Here is a 21221-nt window from a genome sequence, read left to right as displayed (position 1 = left end):
CAGCCGGGATGACAAAGGGAGACCCTATCTCTAAAAAGAATTACAAAAAATAAGTGAACGTAAGTGACCCAGCCCCTGTCACACTAAGTTAATGAAATCACAATGCCCTCCCTACCAGTTTTTAATTCTTTATTTTCAAGAGTTCTTAAGAACACAGCTTATGTTATTCTACCTTTAAATATTTTTCTCCAGATATAAAGTATTTTAAATAGACATGGAAGTACAAAAGTAATCTGTCATGCATATTTAATAGTGCCTAAATTCTAAAATCAGACACTGGAGCAAAGAGTGATATATGGAGAGAAAGGAAAATAAAGAAGTCCCTAAATCTCTGTGACTTCTCTTTTATCCTGTTACCTGCTAGACACTGCTCACTAAAAGCAATGCTTCAACCCCAGTCCCTAATAAAGACAAACATCAAAGGGATAAAGGAGTCTGTAATGAATAGCTCAGTATATTTAAAAGCTCCATACACGGGATAGACAGACACTGTGATTTTATATTTTTTATATTTCTCTTTTTCCAAATTTTCTATCATTAGCATGTGTTCTTTTATAATCAGGAAAAAAAAACAACAACTGAAAAAATTTGGGCCAGGTGCGGTGGTCCACGCCTGTAATCCCAGCACTTTGGGAGGCCGAGGAGGGCAGATCACTTGAGGTCAGGAGTTTGAGATCAGCCTGACCAACATGATGACATCCCGTCTCTACTAAAAATACAAAAATTAGCCAGGCTTGATGGCGGACATCTGTAATCCCAGCTACTCAGGAGGCTAAGGCAGGAGAATCACTTGAACCTGGGAGGCAGAGGTTGCAGTGAGCTGAGATCGCACCACTGCTCTCTAGCCTGGGCAACAGAGTAAGACCCTGTCTCAAACAAATACATAAATAAATGTATATTTATATGTTTTAAGTTCAAATAAAATGTTTGTTGTTGTTGTTGTTGTTGTTGTTGTTTTAAGACAGAGTCTTGCTATGTCACCAGGCTGAGGTGCAGTGGCGCGATCTTGGCTCACTGCAATCTCTGCCTCCCAGGTTCAAGCGATTCTCCTGCCTCAGCCTCCCGAGTAGTTGGGATTACAGGCACGTGCCACCACGCCCAGATAATTTCTGTATTTTTAGTAGAGACGGGGTTTCACCATGTTGGCCCGGATGGTCTCGAACTCCTGATCTCATGATCCACCTGCCACGGCCTCCCAAATTTCTGGGATTACAGGCGTAAGCCACTGCGCCCAGCCAAATAAAATGTTTTTTAAAAAAATAAAAATTAGGCCGCACACGGTGGCTCATGCCTGTAATCCCAACACTTTGGGAGGCCGAGGCGGGTGGATCACCTGAGGTCAGAAGTTCAAGACCAGCCTAGCCAACATGATGAAACCCCGTCTCTACTAAAAATACAAAAAAATTAGCCAGAGGCCGGGCGGGGTGGCTCATGCCTGTAGCCTGCAATCCCAGGACTTTGGGAGGCCAAGGCAGGCGGATCATCTGAGGTCAGGAGTTCGAGACCAGACTGACAAACATGGAGAAACCCCATCTCTACTAAAAATACAAAATTAACCAGGCATGGTGGTACATGCTGGTAATCCCAGCTACTTGGGAGGCTGAGGCAGAAGAATCGCTTGAACCCAGGAGGCAGAGGTTGCAGTGAGCCGAGATCGCGCCATTGCCCTCCAGCCTGGGCAACAAGAGTGAAACTCGGTCTCAAAAATAGTACATAAATAAATAAATAAATGTGAAATAGCATATATTCATCATTCTTTTGGCTTCTGTCTCTGTAACCCACCAATTCGTAGACACAATCACACAAGATACAGTGGCTTTTCCTATATTTAACTCACCAGCTCAGGATCATCCTCCTCTACAATTGTAGGTTTTCCTTCCTTCTTTAATTGTTTTTTTCGCTCTTTCACCTAAAAAGAATTTTTTTTCATCAAAAGACGAGCATCTGTGCTTTGAGAATATCCACTTGGCTGTACACATACAATATATTTAACTTTCTATAGGCACGGGTATAGCAAAAAGTTTTCATTAAAAAAAAACATGAGCCCCTCCCCTCCCTCCTCAAAAGAACAACAGAATCAAGGAAAATCAGGAACCACAAGTCCTTTTTCTAATCTCATCTAAAATCCAATCTACCAGGAAGAATGAAAGATGAAAGGGGACCAACGGGAGGTTGTCCCCAACTCATCAGATCCAAAAAGTCTTTGAAACAGACTACTCATTTACCTTTCTTGGCTTGTGGTTATGTGTTTAGAGCAAAGGAAATATATCTCTCAAGTATTAGAAGAAGCTACAGAATCTGTGGCATTATGTCCAAGTAGTTTTTCTGGCATTTCTATAACTGCATTCTTGATCACTTTCACCGTGGAACCTCCTTAAACCACATATCATATTAACTGATACTTTTATCACTTTGGCCACTACTGAGATAAAAAATAAATAAATAAATATACGAATTCATACAAGAATGACACTACTCCATGAACTAACCAGTCTATTATACCAGCAAAGGCCAAGTACCCTCTAAGCTCAGAAAGGCCCTACTGCCACCCTGTGGTCAGGAAGCCTAAGGATGACTTTCTTACAGGTGAAAGACATACAAAGCCACAATGATTTAAGGAGAAACTGTCAGGCACTTTTCCTATTTCTACCAGGATAGGGCCTACAAGTGCCATTTCCAACACATGACCCGCAGGATATAGTTATGGGCCCTTTGTCTCCTCTTCTTATCCATTTTCCTCACCGAAACTGGATTCATTATTATGGTTATAAAGTTGTCTCAGATTTCAAAGCTCTTCATGTGAAAAGTCACCCAATCACCATTGAAGCAGCTCTTACAAATGACCTCAAGATTCTTGCCCCAGCAAGTAAAAAGTTAAAAGACCTTTCTTACCTTGGGAAAGCCATACTGACATTTCCCACCACATTGGAGACTTATGTATGCCCTCAAGAGCAAACAAAAATAACACCAGCTACAACTCAGTTTCCTTCAACTGAGTTCTTCCCAACTCTGTTACTAAGATGGACATAAACCTCCTCCTATTTTAAAAAAAGTTTACGCCTATCCTCTTGCTAGCCTTTGCCAAGCCTTGTTGCAAACCCTTCACAGGGACAAGAATAAAAATCAAGAGTCAAGAGTCACAGGCTGCTCCACGTTTCCACTCTAAGAATGGGGTAAGTGGCAATATGTGATGAGAGGGAGAGAACAACCCTTTCTCCCCAACACAGGACTGGTAGGGAAAGAGGTAGGAGCAGTGTACCAGCTACTCCTCATCTGAGTTCTTCTCTTAGGGGTGAATTACAGCTTCAGGCACACACTATTCATGACCACCACAGCAAAGTGGTGGAGAGCACATAAGTAGCCACAGGTTGTGCCAGTAGGCATTACTATGTTCATATGTACCCTTCTACAAGGTGCCCAAGGCTTGCTGATACTTCCTGTAAACACAGCAGCACTATAAATACTTACAGTGTGTTCCACGTATTCTTTTCCTGCCTGAATTACATCCAGGGCCCTCTTCTTTTGCTCCTGATCCAGTAGCAACTTGTAAGCTTTGTCCACAGCTAATGCAAAACATTGAAATTAACTGTTTCTGCAAACACCCTCTGAAAGTCTGAACTAAGGCAGTGTAAATGGACTTGTGCTCTCTAAAGCATTCCCTACTTTAATTATTTACTGTCGTCAAACTAAGTTAAAAAAAACATTCAACTATAGCAATGACTTTCCTTAAGAGCCTTGGAAAAAATTAAATATATACTCAAGGCTAAATACACCACATCTGGATTTAATTCAGTGATAAAATTCTTTATGTTCAAAGAAAAAAATGATCCTATGCAATAACAGTCTTTGTTGGCATATAAAAGTTTTAACAAAGCAAAGTTAAGGTCTACTTCTTAAACAACAACATTCTGCTTTGAAATGGCAACTGCTCTACTGAAAACCACAGCTTCTTGGTGACCAGAAGACAAAACTATAACAGTCTTTGCTTGATCTAGGACAAGGAACAGTTAGGCCCTGCCATTCACAATCTAATACTCAGAAGCAGGTAAATTTACAAATACCTTCAAAAGCCTTTTGTGCTCTGTCAGCATCATCTTGATTTTTGTCAGGATGCACCAAGATGGATAACTACAATAAGAGAAAAGTTGGGGTTGTCAATAAGGGAAACATTTACTAACTTCCAGCCTGCCCTGTCTCGTTACAACCAAAAGCTCTAAGGTCCTACGGCAAAAAGAGACTCTTAGCAAAAGCATTTAAAAAATTAACAAATCTCTTTAAATGCCCAGAAATACTGATCTTTAACAAAATTCAAGCACCAAAAGGTAAAGGTACAACTAGGAAACATTTCAGGTTTTAATCACAAAGTTGAGAACAAACATGCCAGGCACAGAGGCTCACGCCTGTCATCCCACCACTTTGGGAGGCTGAGGTGAGAGGATTACTTAAGCCCAGGACTTCGAGACCAGCCTGAGCAACATAGCAAGACCCTGTCTCTACAGAAAAAAATTTTTTAATTACCCAGACATGGTGGTGGTCGCCTGTAGTCCAAGCTATTTAGGAAGCTAACGTGGGAGAATCACTTGAGCCTGGGAGGTTGAGATTGTGCCACTGCACTCCAGCCTGGGCAACAAAGTGAGACCCCGTCTCCAGGAAAAAACAAAAACAAAAACAAAAACAAATGGAAGCCTAGCACTATGAAGATGTTGTAATAATTTGGGGTAGGAGGGAGACTGAAAAGTATCAAGTTCCTATTATGTTCCTTATGCAGGTTGAGCACCCAAAATCCAAAAGCCTCCAAAATCTGAAACTTTCTGAGTGCTGACATGATGCTCAAAGGAAACGCTCATTGGAACATTTTGAATTTTCGGATTAGGGATGCTCGACCATTATGCATTCTGCAAATATTCCAAAATCTGAAAAAATCTGAAATCTGAAATACTTCTAGTCTCAAGCATTTCAGATAAGGGATACTCAACCTGTACTAAGCACTAAGGTGGCTAAAGCAGGTATGAGACATCAACTCTCTCCTAAAAGAACTCCTAATCTAAAGCAGTTTCTCATTCTGCCTGTGCTCCAACCCTGTGAAGCTTCTGAAAAAGACAACATTCTAATTTCCACACTCAGACCTTCTGAGTCAGTCTTTGGCATCTGCACTTTGTAAACCTCTACTAGACTGGGTTTCAGATGATCGTAGGGAATTAGCCCTTATTTTGCTAGGTGGGATAAGTGATTATGCAAGAAAATGTCCTTTTTTTGGGAAGGGTACAAGCTGAAGTATTTAGGGGTAAAGCATCATGGTTTATTGCAATTTACAATGATTCAGCCAAAAATATATAGTTAAATATATAGTCAGTGTCTGCCAGGAGCAGTGGCTCCCGCCTGTAATCCCAGCACTTTGGAAGGCTGAGGCTGGCAGATCACTTGAGGTCAGGAGTTCGAGACCAGCCTGGCCTACACGGTGAAACCCCGTCTCTACTAAAAATACAAAAATTTGGCAGGCACAGTGGCACACATCTATAATACCAGCTACTCAGGACGCTGAGGCAAGAGAATCACTTGAACTCGGGAGGTGGAGGCTGCCGTGAGCCGAGATCGCAACACTGTACTGCAACCTGGGTGACAGAGCCGGACTCCGTCTCAATAAATAAATAAATAAATATATATATATATATATATATAAATGAAATTAACTATTCAATATAGATGGTGGATACATGAATATTCATTGTTCTATTCTTTTTTTTTTTTTTTTTTTGAGACAGAGTGTTGCTCTATCATCCAGGCTGGAGTGCAATGGTGCTACCCCAGCTCACTGCAGCCTCAATCTCCTGGACTCAAGTGATCCTCCCACCTCAGCCTTCTGAGTAGCTGGGACTACAGGCACGGCTAATTTTTGGCTTTTGCTGTTGTTGTTTTTCGTTTTTTGTAGAGACGGGGTTTCACCATGTTGCCCAGGCTGGTCACGAACTCCTGAGCAAAAGCAATCTGCCCGACTCAATGTCCCAAAATACTAGGATGACAGGCATGAGCCACTATGCTTGTCCATTCTTTTTTCTATATAAAATTTTTATAATAAACCAGCTAAAAAAAAAAGAACCATAGGTAATTCAGATACTCACAGTTAAAAACCATGACATATTGTCAATTGACAGAAACCAACTAGTTGGAACCCAGGGAACTATGTCGGGGAATGAGAACAAATGGGAATCTAACGCTCCGTTCAGCATTACTGGAACCATTATGCTGGGTTCTAATTCCAACTTCAATCACCTACTAGCTATGAGACCTCGAGCAAATCACTTAACCTATCTCTGCCTCAGCTTCCTGCTCTGTAAATGAGATAATACTATGTACCTATATCTAATTGGGCTGATATAAGAATGAAACAAACAATGCAAGTAAAGAAATTAGCAGACTAACACACGCTGACAATAGTTAGCATATAGTGAGGATACATTATGTGTCAAGACTTACTCTAAATGCCTTCTGTGTAATACATCATTTAAATTCTTACAACAAACTCATGGGATAGACACCATTATTACATTTTACAAACGGGGTAACAGACACGGAAAGGTTAAATGTAACTTGCTGAAGTTTACACTGCTTGTTAAGTGGTACAGTCAAGATTTAAACTAGTTGTATAGCTCCAATATGCACACTCTTAACTATCAGTCCATATTAATGATTTATTAAGAATTCTTAACTCTTATTATTTATGTAGCTACATAAAAAATTGTTTTGACTATGAACTTAAATGCTTATTAATATGGGAATGATTAGTAATGCATATTAGAAAATTTGAAATTTTAGAAAAAGGAAAAAAGCTAAATATAAGTATAGAGTAGAGCTTAGGAAGGAAAAAAAAAAGCTATAAAGTTATATAATGGGATATGATTACGTAGACCAAGTTAAAAAACATCTTGGCTTAACTGTAGATCAGAAAATGACTATGAGTCAGCAATATGGGGAAAATTACTGTACTGAAGAAACAAGCACACCACTGGATATTAACAAGTATCTCATCAGAAGCTGAAAATTACATTCAGCTCTGGTCAGACCCTATTAAAATATGAAGTACATAAGACTATAAAGAAGCTAAGGAAAGTTTTTTTAAAAGACATGGAATATATAGAAAATCCAGTTTGCAAAGGCAAATTATAGGGACTATGATTATTCAACTCAGAAAAAAAGGTAGCCAGGCGCGGTGGCTCATGCCTGTAATCATGGCACTTTGAGAGGCCGAGGCCAGCAGATCGCTTGAGCCCAGAATTGAGACCAGCCTGGGCAACATGGCGAAACTCTGTCTCTACAAAATACACAAAAATTATCTGAGCATGGTGATGCACACCTGTAGTCCCAGCTACTGGGGAGGTTGAGGAGGGAGGATTGCTTAAACTCAGGAGGCACAGGTTGCAGTGACCCAAGATCACACCACTGTACTCCAGCCTAGGTGACAGAGTGAGACCCTGTCTCAAAAAATAATAATAATTTTTAAGAAAAAAAGGCTGGGGGGAGGGTTACTCAACTGTCAAAACTGGAAGGATTTTTTTTTTAAGTTTACTTTAAAACTTTGTAGTTCCAGTTATTAAACCTAAGAATGGGCAAGATTCAGAAGCTATAGATCTCCTTTCCTGGAGAACTTTCAAAAAGCACTCTTTATACCAGTTATCTCTTGGGTATTCATTTAAGTTGGCAAAAGATAAAATTACGGCCGGGTGCAGTGGCTCACACCTGTAATTCCCGCATTTTGGGGAGGCTGAGGCAGGTAGATCACTTGAGGTCAGGAGTTCGTCACCAGCCTGGCCAACATAGGGAAACCCTGTCTCTACCAAAATACAAAAATTAGCCGGGTGTGGTGGCATGCACTTGTAATACCAGCTACCTGGGAGGCTGAGGCGGGAGAACTGCTTGAACCCAGGAGGTGGAGGTTGCAGTGACCTGAGATCATGCCACTACACTCCAGCGTGGGCGACAGAGCAAGACTCTGTCTCGAAAAATAAGAATAAAAATAAAAGATAAAATTACAGACAAATGGAGTCTTAAAGATAAAAATGTGCTATGAATCATTTGATATGTTCCCTCCTAGAAGACAGGGGGTTTGGTAGTTACAACTCCATGCAAGCTCTATTATTCTACTTTATACTTATCCCTCTTAATTAAGGAGTTGCAGAGATTCTATTTGGATATAAAATTCATTCTATTCATAGGTAAGCTATGGTCATTAAATTATTTAAGATTTTATATATTATTATGAGCTTTTTTTACAAAACAGTTACACAGCCTTAAAAAAAAAGTTAAATTTTGGCCCAAACATATCAAGTCAATAATAGCAAGTGATAAAAGAATCATGTGCTTCATACATTTTCAAAAAGTTCAAACAGGGAAATAGTACTGTACCTGCCGAAACCTCTTTTTTATTTCTTCATCTGTAACTTCAGGATCTATCTGAAGAACCTGGAAGTTATCAAAATCAAAACCATAAAAAAGGTGAAAATAAATTACATGTATATTTAAGAGTTGCTCAGTAATTATATATATTATAATCAGCATCTGGAATAGTACCCCATGTTCTAGAACACAGGCTGGCACACAGTTCTAGAAATTGCTAAAGAAATATGAATGATCAAATCAACAGAATAACAATTATATTGTCTTATGGTACTCAAATAACATAATGCTTATTTTCTCATCATAAAAATAATAATTTATTTTACACCCAGAGACATTTTTACATGAGAAAATTTTGCATTTCTCCTTCATTCATTAAAAGAGTTTAACTCCCCCTCCCTTTATTTTTGCAAATGTCAAGAAACCATAATAACTCAAAAAAGAAAAAAATAGCCCAATGGACACTTTATAATTTACAAGGCCCAGTGGTTCTCAATCAGAGTGAATATTAGAATCACCTGTGGAAACCTGTGAGCAATGGCTGGCCCACTCTACGAAAGTCTGATTCCAACCCCATAGAGCAGGGGTAGGGCCAATAGGAGGAACAACTCTATTTTTTTTTTTTTTGAGATGGAGTCTCGCTCTTATTGCCCAGGCTGGAGTGCAATGGCGAGATCTCGGCTCACTGCAACCTCCACCTCCGCGGTTCAAGCGATTTTCCTGCCTCAGCCTCCTGAGTAGCTGGGATTACAGGCACGTGCCACCACACCTGGCTAATTTTGTAATTTTAGTAGACACAGGGTTTCTCCATGTTGGTCAGGCTGGTCTCAAACTCCCAACTTCAGGTGATCCGCCTGCCTCAGCCTCCCAAAGTGCTGGGATTACAGGTGTGAGCCACCGCGCCCAGCCTTAAGCAACACTTCTTTAAACAAATAATTTTTTTTTTTTTTGAGACAGTGTCTCACTTTGTTGCCCAGGCTGGAGTGCAGTGGCATAATCATATGTCACTGCAGCCTCAAGCTCTGGGGCTCAAGTGGTCCTCTGGTCTCAGCCTCTTGAGCAACTAGGACTGTAAGTGCGTGGAGCACACAACCATGCCTGGTGACTTTTTAAAATGTTTTTAGAGATGGGGTCTCCCTGGCCGGGCGCAGTGGCTCACGCCTGTAATCCCAGTACTTTGGGAGGCCAAGGCAGGGAGATCACTTGAGGCTAAGAGATTGAGACGAGCCTGGCCAACATGGAGAAACCCCGTCTCTACTAAAAATACAATATTAGCCAGGCGTAGTGGCGCATGAAAATGAGAATTTTCAAGTCAGTGCGCCCCACTCTCATAACTTCCCAAGGAGAAAGGAATTGGGAAAGTCACTCAATAGGAAGGGCGAAGTCACGTAAGATTTACAGACGAGGGACTGTAACTGTTCATACAAAAATATTCATAGGAAAACCACTAGTTCTGAGGAAAAGGAATCTCTAGGGGCAAACCAAAGTCCAACAAATCCCAGAGGATGCCCAAATAAATGAGAAAGAACAGAAACTGTCCCACCCTCACAAAAAAAGCCTCTGAAAAGATTATAGCTTACAACTAATCATGCCAAATGTAATTCATAAACCCTGATTGATTTTTTAAAAATAAATTTTGCTGTGTCTATTTGGGGATTACAACATGATGTTATGGGATATATACAGACAGTAAAATGGTTATAGTGGTTCTTGAGTTAAAAAAAAAACCTAAAATAGCTATAAAGGAGATTTTGGGGACAGCTGGGACCATTTGCATGTGGACTGTATGCTGGATAAAGTTACTTGATGTTGTTTTCCTATGGCTAAAGTTTCCTAAGCTCTAATTTTATTAGAGGCTTTTTTTGTGAAGGTGGGGCGATTTCTTTTTTTTTTTTTTTGAGACGGAGTTTCGCTCTTGTTGCCCAGGCTGGAATGCAATGGTGTGATCTCGGCTCACTGCCACCTCCGCCTCCCAGGTTCAAGCGATTCTCCTGCCTCAGACTCTCGAGTAGCTGGGATTACAGGCATGCGCCACCACGCCCGGCTCATTTTGTATTTTTAGTAGAGATGGGGTTCCTCCATGTTAGTCAGGCTGGTCTCGAACTCCCAACTTCAGGTGATCCGCCTGCCTCGGCCTCCCAAAGTGCTGGAATTACAGGCGTGAACCACCGCGCCTGGCCTTAAGCAACACTTCTTTAAACAAATAATTTTTTTTTTTTTTTTTGAGACAGTGTCTTACTTTGTTACCCAGGCTGGAGTGCAGTGGCATAATCATAGGTCACTGCAGCCTCGAGCTCTGGGGCTCAGGTGGTCCTCTGGTCTCAGCCTCTTGAGCAACTAGGACTGTAAGTGCGTGGAGCACACAACCATGCCTGGTGACTTTTTAAAATGTTTTTAGAGATGGGGTCTCCCTGGCCGGGCGCAGTGGCTCACGCCTGCAATCCCAGTACTTTGGGAGGCCAAGGCAGGGAGATCACTTGAGGCTAGGAGTTTGAGACAGGCCTGGCCAACATGGAGAAACCCCGTCTCTACTAAAAATACAAAATTAGCCGGGCATGGTGGTGCATGAAAATGAGAATTTTCAAGTCAGTGCGCCCCACTCTCATAACTTCCCAAGGAGAAAGGAATTGGGAAAGTCACTCAATAGGAAGAGCGAAGTCACGTAAGATTTACAGACGAGGGACTGTAACTGTTCATACAAAAATATTCATAGGAAAACCACTAGTTCTGAGGAAAAGGAATCTCTAGGGGTAAACCAAAGTCCAACAAAACCCAGAGGACGCCCAAATAAATGAGAAAGAACAGAAATTGTCCCACTCTCACAAAAAAAGCCTCTGATGAGGTTATAGCTTACAACTAATCATGCCAAATGTAATTCATAAACCCTGATTGATTTCTTTTTTAAAAATAAATTTTGCTGTGTGTATTTGGGGATTACAACATGATGTTATGGGATATATACAGACAGTAAAATGGTTATAGTATAGTGGTTCTTTAGTTAAAACAAAAACTAAAATAGCTATAAAGGGGACTTTGGGGACAGTTGGGCCCATTTGCATGTGGACTGTATGCTGGATAAAGTTACTTGATGTTGTTTTCCTATGGCTAAAGTTTCCTAAGCTCTAATTTTATTAGAGGCTTTTTTTGTGAAGGTGGGGCGATTTCTTTTTTTTTTTTTTGAGACGGAGTTTCGCTCTTGTTGCCCAGGCTGGAATGCAATGGTGTGATCTCGGCTCACTGCCACCTCCGCCTCCCAGGTTCAAGTGATTCTCCTGCCTCAGACTCTCGAGTAGCTGGAATTACAGGCATGTGCCACCACGCCCGGCTCATTTTGTATTTTTAGTAGAGACGGGGTTTCTCCATGTTGGTCAGGCTGGTCTCAAACTCCCGACTTCAGGTGATCTGCCCACCTCAGCCTCCCAAAGTGCTGGGATTACAGGCGTGAGCCACCGCACCCAGCCTTAAGCAACACTTCTTTAAACAAATAATTTTTTTTTTTTTGAGACAGTGTCTCACTTTGTTGCCCAGGCTGGAGTGTAGTGGCATAATCATAGGTCACTGCAGCCTCAAGTTCTGGGACTCAAGTGGTCCTCTGGTCTCAGCCTCTTGAGCAACTAGGACTGTAAGTGCGTGGAGCACACAACCATGCCTGGTGACTTTTTAAAATGTTTTTAGAGATGGGGTCTCCCTGGCCAGGCACAGTGGCTCACGCCTGTAATCCCAGTAATTTGGGAGGCCAAGGCAGGGAGATCACTTGAGGCTAGGAGTTTGAGACAGGCCTGGCCAACATGGAGAAACCCCGTCTCTACTAAAAATACAATATTAGCCAGGCGTGGTGGTGCATGAAAATGAGAATTTTCATGTCAGTGCGCCCCACTCTCATAACTTCCCAAGGAGAAAGGAATTGGGAAAGTCACTCAATAGGAAGAGCAAAGTCACATAAAGATTTACAGACGAGGGACTGTAACTGTTCAAACAAAAATATTCATAGGAAAACCACTAGTTCTGAGGAAAAGGAATCTCTAGGGGCAAACCAAAGTCCAACAAATCCCAGAAGGCGCCCAAATAAATGAGAAAGAACAGAAATTGTCCCACCCTCACAAAAAAAGCCTCTGATAAGATTATAGCTTACAACTAATCATGCCAAATGTAATTCATAAACCCTGATTGATTTCTTTTTAAAAAATAAATTCTGCTGTGTGTATTTGGGGATTACAACATGATGTTATGGGATATATACAGACAGTAAAATGGTTATAGTGGTTCTTGAGTTAAAAAAAAAAAACCTAAAATTGGCCAGGTGTGGCGGCTCACGCCTGTAATCCCAGCACTTTGGGAGGCGGAGGCAGGCAGATCACTAGGTCAGGAAATCGAGACAATCCTGGCTAACACGGTGAAACGTCATCTCTACTAAAAATACAAAAAAATTAGCCGGGTGTGGTGGCGGGCGCCTGTGGTCCCAGCTACTCAGGAGGCTGAGGCAGGAGAATGGCATGAACCCGGGAGGCGGTGCTTGCAGTGAGCCGAGATCGTGCCACTGCACTCCAGCCTGGGCAACAGAGCGAGACTCTGTCTCAATAAATAAATAAATTAAACTAAAATAGCTATAAAGGAGATTTTGGGGACAGCTGGGCCCATTTGCATGTGGACTGTATGCTGGATAAAGTAACTTGATGTGGTTTTCCTATGGCTAAAGTTTCTTAAGCTCTAGTTTTATTAGAGGCTTTTTTTGTGAAGTTCAGACTATTTCTATTCTTTTTTTCTTTCTTTCTTGAGACAGAGTCTTGTTCTGTCAAGTGCAGTGGAGCAATCTCGGCTCACTTCAACCTCCGCCTCCTGGGTTCAAGCAATTCTCCTGCCTCAGCCTCCTGAATAGCTGGGACTTCAGGTGTTTGCTACCACGCCCAGCTAATTTTTTGTATTTTAGTAGAGATGGGGTTTCACCATGTTGGCCAGGCTGGTCTCAAACTCCTGAACTCAGGCAATCTGCTCACCTCAGCCTCCCAAAGTGCTAGGATTACAGGCGTGAGCCACTGTGCCTGGCCTTTCTATTCTTTCTTAGTGTTATTTTCCAGTGGGTGATAGTGTTGTTGTGGTTACACGGAATTGTTCTTGTTTCGAGGAGATGCATGCTAAAGTATTTAGGCATTAAGTGTTAACAACATCTGGCGCTTACTTTCACCACAAAAAGGAGGAGAGTATATATACCTACATACACATACAAACACACACTCCAAAAGTTATTTTTCCAAGAGTTATATCAGAACAAATATTCACTGAGTGCCTTCAAAGCCAATCCAACTCCTCTTTCGTCTTTAAGAGCTGGAGGTGCCACACGTGGCATGGTGAAGACAATGGACTTTTACCTGCGGCCGGTCCTCTTTGAAGCCAGCTTTATACATTCAGGACCAACTTTTAGAGCACAAAAATTTTCTAAGATAGCTAGATACTGTGCTCACTACTTTTCTTAGTCTGTTTTGTGTTGCCAGAACAGAATCCCATAGACTGGGCACTTTATAAAGAAAAGAAATGTATTTCTTATACTTCTGTAGGCTGAGAAGTTCAAGGTTGAGTGGCCGTCATCAGGTAAGGGCAAGAGGGGGCTAAACTCACATATGTAACAAGTCCATTCTTGAGATAACTAATCCACTCCCAAGATGAGGACAATAATCCAATTGTGAGGGCAGAGACCTAATCACCTCTTATTAGGCCCTACCCCGAAAAGCTGTTCCATTGGGATTAAATTTCTAACACATGAATTTGGGGGACACATTCTAACCACAGCTCTACTGTCCTCACAGAATTTAAGAATTACCGTTCTCACAGTAGATAAGGGAGAGACAAGTAACAAGTAATTCTGACAAAAATGATAAATGCCTTATTACCAACATGGCTCCAAGCACACAGGTCTGTTCAGATTCTTGGAAGGTTTTTCTGAACTCCTGTTGTGTCTCAGGCTTTTAGGATATGGAGGGAGAGACCCACAGTTTTGAACCTCAGGGAGCTAATTAATCATCACACAGAAACAAAAATGCTTAACTGTTGCATTCAGATAAGTTCCTGAACTCAAAATATAACAGCCATCTCCTTTAGGATCTTCTGCTTGAAAAAGGAATCCAGGCTGGGCGCGGTGGCTCACGCCTGTAATCCCAGCATTTTGGGAAGCTGAGGCGGGTGGATCACGAGGTCAGGAGATCGAGACCATCCTGGCTAACATAGTGAAACCCCGTCTCTATGAAAAATACAAAAAATTAGCCGGGCGTGGTGGCGGGCGCCTGTAGTCCCAGCTACTCGGGAGACTGAGACAGGAGAATTGCTTGCACCCGGGAGGCGGAGGTTGCAGTAAGCCGAGATCGTGCCCCTGCACTCCAGCCTGGGCAACAAGAAGGAAACTCTGTCTCAAAAAGGGAAAAAAAGAAAGAAAGAAAGAAAGAAAGAACAGTCAGGGAGTCCTGCCCACTCAAACACAATCTTGCAGCTTTCAGAGCGTGCAAACTCACCATATTGTCACACATCTAAACATACTTCCTATAGTGAGAACAAAGGCTACAGGGCAATGAGTTCCACTTTCAGAACTACAATAACTAATAGGGCACTAAAATCCTAGCCTTCACACTGATGCCCAACAATCTGTCCCTTCTCATCCATCAGGTCCCCACAGGAGACACTAATTACCTTAACAAAAAATAAATTATATGGTCATATGTTCCCTTTCATGGTACTATGCTCGATTTTAAAGTATGGCTAGATAGAAAGAACATACCATAAATTCTTTATCATCTCTCCAGCAAATCATCTTCCCCTAGGCCCTCCCCAAAATCATATCAAAAGTACTCTTCAATATTTATACATCCATGTTTATAGCAACACTTTTCTCAATAGCTAAGATGTAGAACAACCCATGTCCATCAACGGATGAATGAATAGGCAAAATGTGGTATATCCATACAACAGATTACCATTCAGCCTTAAAAAGAAGGAAATTCTACAATATGCTACAACATTGAAGAACCCAAGACATTGTACTAGATGAAATAAGCCAGTCACGAAAAGGCAAACACTATGATTCCTTTTATATGAGGTACTTGGTCAAAGTCATAGAGACAAAAAGTAGAATGGTGGTTACCAGGGGCTGGGGAGGGAGGAATGCGGAATTATTGTTTAATGGGTATACAGTTTCAGTTTTACAAGATGAAAAGAGTTATGAGGATGGATAATAGTAATGGTTGGACAACACTATGAGTGTATTTAAAACCAATTAACTGGCTGGGCACAGTGGCTCACACCTGTAATCCCAGCACTTTGGGAGGCTGAGGCGGGTGGATCACCTGAGGTCAGGCGTTCGAGACCAGCCTGACTAACATGGTGAAACCCCGTCTCTACCAAAAACACAAAAATTAGCCAGACGTGGTGGCATGCACCTGTAGTCCCAGCTACTCAGGAGGCTGAGACAGGAGAATTGCTTGAATCCAGGTGGCGGAGGTTGCAGTAAGCCGAGATCACGCCACTACACTCCAGCCTGGGTGACAAAGCAAGACTCCATCTCAAAAAAAAAAAAAAAAAAAAAAAAAGAACTGGTTAAGATGGTAAATTTCATGTTACGTATATTTTACAATTTTAAAAATTGAAAAAAAAAGTAATCTTCAAGCTTTTTATCTCCCCCTTCCCTTCCTAAGCAATAAATCCAAATCCATTAAGTGGGGTCAGGCAAAACAGACGTCTACTCTGGGTGGGAGTCACATGGCCCAGAGCACAGTGTCAGAGGCCACCTGGAACAAGGAAGGCAGTGACCACACAGAGAGTAGTGGCTAGTCACAGGGTGCTGAAGCCCAAATGGGGTGAGAAGGGCATCCACAGAGAAGGACAGCCTAACATGGTGTACAAAGAAGTTCAGAAAGGCATCCCCATAGACAGGGAGGCCAGCACAGGAACATCAGAACCTAAGCAGGGGGAAAATGTCAGCATGGGAGGGCAGCCAGTGCAGGATATCAGGGCCCAAGAGGGATGAGGAAAGCATCTGTGTGGAAGTAGAATCCAACACAGGGTGTCTGAGACCAAGCAAGGTACGGAGGGTGTCCACAGGGGAAGGTAGCCTGGCACAGGGTACAAGAGCCCAAGCAAGGACATTCTCACAAAGGGCAGCCAAGCATGGGGTATGGAAGCCTGGTATGGTGAGAAGGGTGTCCAAGTAGTAGGGCATCCAGTGTGAAAAGGCAGCCCAACACAAGGTTCAGAGCCCAAAAAACATGAAAAGAGACATGGTATGTGGAGCCAGAGCCCGAGTAAGAGGAGAAAGGTGTTCATGGAAGAAGGTGGCTTGACAGAGGATGTCAAAGCCAGAGCAGGGTAGGGAAGATGCCTACTCAGCGGGGAGGATCAGTGTGGGATGCTGGAGCCCATGATCAGTGAAAAGGGCCCCCAGCAGGAAGACAGCATGCTCAGAAAGCCAGAGAGCCACATGGAAGGGTGGCCTGACATGGGAGTTCAGAGCCCAGGTGTGGTGAGAAAGGTTTTTGCATAGACATATCCTGGTGCTGGTATCAGAGTACAGCGGGGTGAGGAGAGCATTCAGAGGGAAGGAGTGGCAGTGGGAAGTTAGTTGCATACAGAGAGATCAATTAAGTAAATGTAGATATTAAATTCTGTAGGAGCCAGCGCCAGGTGCACTGGCTGTAATGCTATAATCAATCCCAGTACTTTGGGAGGCCAAGGGAGGATCACTTGAGGCCAAGAGTTTGTGATCAACCTGGGCAACATAGTGAGACCTTGTCTTTACAAAAAAAAAAAAAGAATAATAATAAAGAAAAGATAGTGGGAACCAGGTTTCTAACTATTAGAATAAATCCTGTGGGGTTGGACTGAAAATGGATGTTGGGTGTAAACATATACGTACACACACGAACACACAGACTCCAGGGTCTGTAAGCTGTGATATCCCAACAGCAATGAATCCACCTAGCATTCAAATCTTGATTTCTATATATCATTCTTTGCCAAAAGGAACCAGGGCTCCTTGGTGAAATGGTTAATTCCAGGCTGGGTCAGGAAAAACACAAAAGTGCCTACTAATCAAAGAATGATGAAGACATATGAAAGACACAGGAGCTAGATTGAAAGGTAACCCACTGGCCAAACTTGAGACAATCTGAGCATCAAAATAAACATAAAATTACAACTTACTGAATAAAATAGAAAAACCTAAGTCCATACTGGCAAATAAATGAACTAAAATTTTGATATGGACAGGATATTTACCAAGTTTCAAAGCACCTCCACATAAAATACTTATTCATTACAAAGGGGAAAAATAGTAACCTCATGACACTTCTTTTTATTTTTGAGATGGAGTCTCACTCTGTCACCCAGGCTGGAGTGCAATGGTGCAATCTCGGCTCACTGCAACCTCTGCCTCCCGGGTTCAAGCAATTCTCCTGCCTCAGCCTCCCAAGTAGCTGGGATTACAGGGGCACTCCATCACACCCGGTTAATTTTTTTATTTTTAGTAGAGACAGGGTTTCATCATGTTAGCCAAGCTGGTCTTGAACTCCTGACCTCAAGTGATCTGCCCGCCTCAGCCTCCCAAAGTGTTGGAATTACAGGTGTGAGCCACCACGCCTGGCCAGGGAGACCCCATCTTACAAAACAAAACAAACACGCCAGGTGCGGTGGCTCACGCCTGAAATCCCAGCACTTTTTGGGAGGCTGAGGAGGGCGGATCATGAGGTCAGGAGTTCGAGACAAGCCTGGCCAGCTTGGTGAAACCCCATCTCTACTAAAAATACAAAAAATTAGCAGGGCATGGTGGCACGCTCCTGTAATCCCAGCAACCAGGGAGGCTGAGTCAGGAGAATCACTTGAACCCGGGAGGCGGAGGTTGCAGTGAACCGACATTGCGCCACTGCACTCCAGTCTGGGCAGTGGAGTGAGACTCTGTCACGAAACAAACAAACAAACCAAAGAGCCAAACACAGTGGCTCACACCTTGAATCCCAATATTTTGAAAATCTGAGGTGGGAGGATCAATTGAGCCCAGAGCCCAGGAGTTCGAGGTTGCAGTGAGCTATACAGTGAGCCGAGTGATAGGGAGGCCCTGAAAAACACCTTTTTGGGACAATTAGTAAAACCTGAATGGGGTCTGATGATTATATAGTAACAATGTATCCAGAGAGGCCCTGAGAAAGACTTTTTTGGGACAATTAGTAAAATTTGAATGGGGTCTGATGATTTACATAGTAACAATGTATCAGGGTTCATTTCCTGATTTTGATAGTTTATATTGTGGTTCAGTAAGAGGATATTTGTAGAAAAATCACATTAAAGTATATCAGGGTGATGGACCATCATACTAACAATTTACTCTTAAAGAGTTCAAGGAAAAGTCTTCATATTGTATTTGAAATATTTGTTAATCTGAGATTATTTATAAATGAAAAAATTCTTGAAAAATTACTCTTCAAAAAACAGAAAACAGATGAACCTTGAAAATATCATGCTAAGTGAAATAAGCCAGACACAAAGTAACAAATACGATACCATTCCACTTACACGGGTTTCCTAGAAGAGGCAAATTCACAGACAAAGTAGAGTAGAGGTTACCAGGGGTCAGGGAGAAAATGAGGAGTTACTGTTTAGTGGATACAGAGTTTCTGGTTGGGGTGACGAAAAATTTCTGAATATGAACAGTGGTGATGGTTACACAACACTGTGAATGTACTTAATGCCACTGAATTGTAAAACTAAAAAAAAATTTAAATGGTAATTTTTTTTTTTTTTTTTTTGAGACAGTCTCGTTCTGTCGCCCAGGCTAGAGTACAGTAGCACAATCTCGGCTCACTGCAACCTCCGCCTCCTGGGTTTAAGTGATTCTTGGGCCTTAGCCTCCCAAGTAGCTGAGATTACAGGCATGCACCACCATGCCCAGCAATGTTTGTATTATTTTTGTGGAGATGGGGTTTCGCCATGTTGGCCAGGCTGGTCTCAAACTCCTGGCCTAAAGTGATCCTCCCACCTTGGCCTCCCAAAGTGCTGAGATTACAGGCGTGAGCCACCACACCTGGCCAAAATGGCAAATTTTATGTTATACATATTTTTCCACAATAAAAAAAAGTGAGGGGAGTTTTTTTCTAAGTGCCCAATAAGTGTTGTTTCTATTATTTAACAGATACAAAAATATTCACTTCAAAATTATTTGTAAATGTGAACAATTAGAAAGTAGTTTAGAGAGTCTCTCTGAACCTATTCTGGTTCAGAGGGCCGCCTGTTAAAAAAACTTTTTAAAGATCTGGGTGTGGAGGCTCACGTCTGTAATCACGGCACTTTGAGAGGCCGAGGCAGGCAGATTACAAGGTCAGGAGTTTGAGAAAAGCCTGGCCAATATGGTGAAACCCCATCTCTACAAAAAATACAAAAATTAGCCAGGCGTGGTGGCACATGCCTGTAGTCCCAGCTACTCGGGAGGCTGAGGCAGAAGAATCGCTTGAACCCGGGAGGCGGAGGTTGCGGTGAGCCGAGATTGCGCCACTGCACTCCAGCCTGGGCGACAGAGACTCCATCTCAAAAAAAAAATTTTTAGAAAGAAATAAACTAGCTAAACTATTCCACAATAAAGAAATGATTAAATAAATTATATGGAATTTTTTTTACCCCCCAGTCTATTATTTTATAACCAGTTCATAAAAAGTTTCTTGGGGGGTGACATATTACTTACACATCTATTGTGTAGTAAACATGTATGTATATGTGTGTGTACCCAACTACTTTGTTGGAGTGATTGCTGTGGTTTGGAACTGCTGGGGCCAAATTTATGCAAAAATCTACATTTTTGAGTAAACTCCTCATGACTAGAGTAAGTTTCCTCAGTATTTGAGAATTCTTCATTTTCTAAAGCTGTACGAACATCAGATATCAATATTTGTAAGCACAGATAATGTAATTTATAATAAAATTGCTTTCTCAACTATTAGTATTAACTATATATCATCTTCATATAGCCTTATAACTCATTTGTACTATTCCATTTTCCTCTGTTCCTTTTATTTTCACTTCCTGCGTAATGTTAGTCTGTACTGATTTCTGAAGAGTTCATTTATGATTAAAGATGTTAACAGATTTAACATCTTGTCAAGCATTGCAAAAAAACAAAAAAAGAATTTCTCTCTTTTTTTTTTTTTTTGGACAGGCGCGGTGGCTCACACCTATAATCCTAGCACTTTGGGAGGCCGCGACAGGTGGATCGCCTGAGCTCAGGAGTTCGAGACCAACCTGAACAATATGGCAAAACCCCGTCTCTACTAAAAATACAAAAATTAGCCAAGCATGGAGGCAGGCACCTGTAATCTCAGCTACTCGGGAGGCTGAGGCAAGAGAAACACTTGAATCTGGGAGGCGGAGTTGCAGTGAGCCAAGATCGCACCATTACACTCCAGCTTAGGTGACAGAGTGAGACTTCATCTCAAAAAAAAAAAAAAAAAAAAGCATTTAAAACAGCACTGAGGCTGGACATGGTGGGGAATGGCTGTATGGCTGTAATCCCAGCACTATGGGAGCCCAAGGTGGGCAAATCGTTTGAACCCAGGAGTTCAAGGGTGCAGTAAGCCATGATTGCACCACTGCACTCTAGCCTGGGTGACAGTGAGACCCTGTCTCAAAAAAATAAAATAAAATAAAATAAAATCGTATTGAGCTGAGCCAGGTGTGGTGTCATATGCCTGTAATCCCATCTACTCCAGAGGCTGAGCAGGTCAAGGAGATCACTTAAGCCCACGAGTTCTAAGCCAGCCTGGGCAACATAATGAGGCCCCATCTCTTTAAAAAAGAAAAAGAAGAAGAAG

The 21221-nt window shown here is 42.0% G+C and overlaps 1 protein-coding gene across 2 annotated transcripts in view; it reads right to left on the bottom strand.

Moving 5' to 3' along the window:
* The window catches only part of DNAJC8 (DnaJ heat shock protein family (Hsp40) member C8), a 35959-nt gene that overhangs the window by 5960 nt on the left and 8778 nt on the right, over positions 1 to 21221 (bottom strand). For both annotated transcript variants that reach the window (XM_003828088.5, XM_055096079.2), the window contains exons 5-8: positions 8401 to 8457; positions 4062 to 4128; positions 3469 to 3563; positions 1838 to 1909 (exon numbers count right to left, since the gene is read on the bottom strand). In XM_003828088.5, the coding sequence (XP_003828136.1) occupies positions 1838 to 1909; positions 3469 to 3563; positions 4062 to 4128; positions 8401 to 8457 (291 nt within the window). The remainder of the gene's footprint in view (positions 1 to 1837; positions 1910 to 3468; positions 3564 to 4061; positions 4129 to 8400; positions 8458 to 21221) is intronic.

The sequence above is a fragment of the Pan paniscus genome, chromosome 1 (assembly GCF_029289425.2).
Source record: "Pan paniscus chromosome 1, NHGRI_mPanPan1-v2.0_pri, whole genome shotgun sequence".
In the NCBI taxonomy this organism is placed as follows: Eukaryota; Metazoa; Chordata; class Mammalia; order Primates; family Hominidae; genus Pan; species Pan paniscus.
The sequence above is the reverse complement of the archived record's forward strand: the minus strand, read 5'-3'. Positions and strand labels throughout refer to the sequence as shown.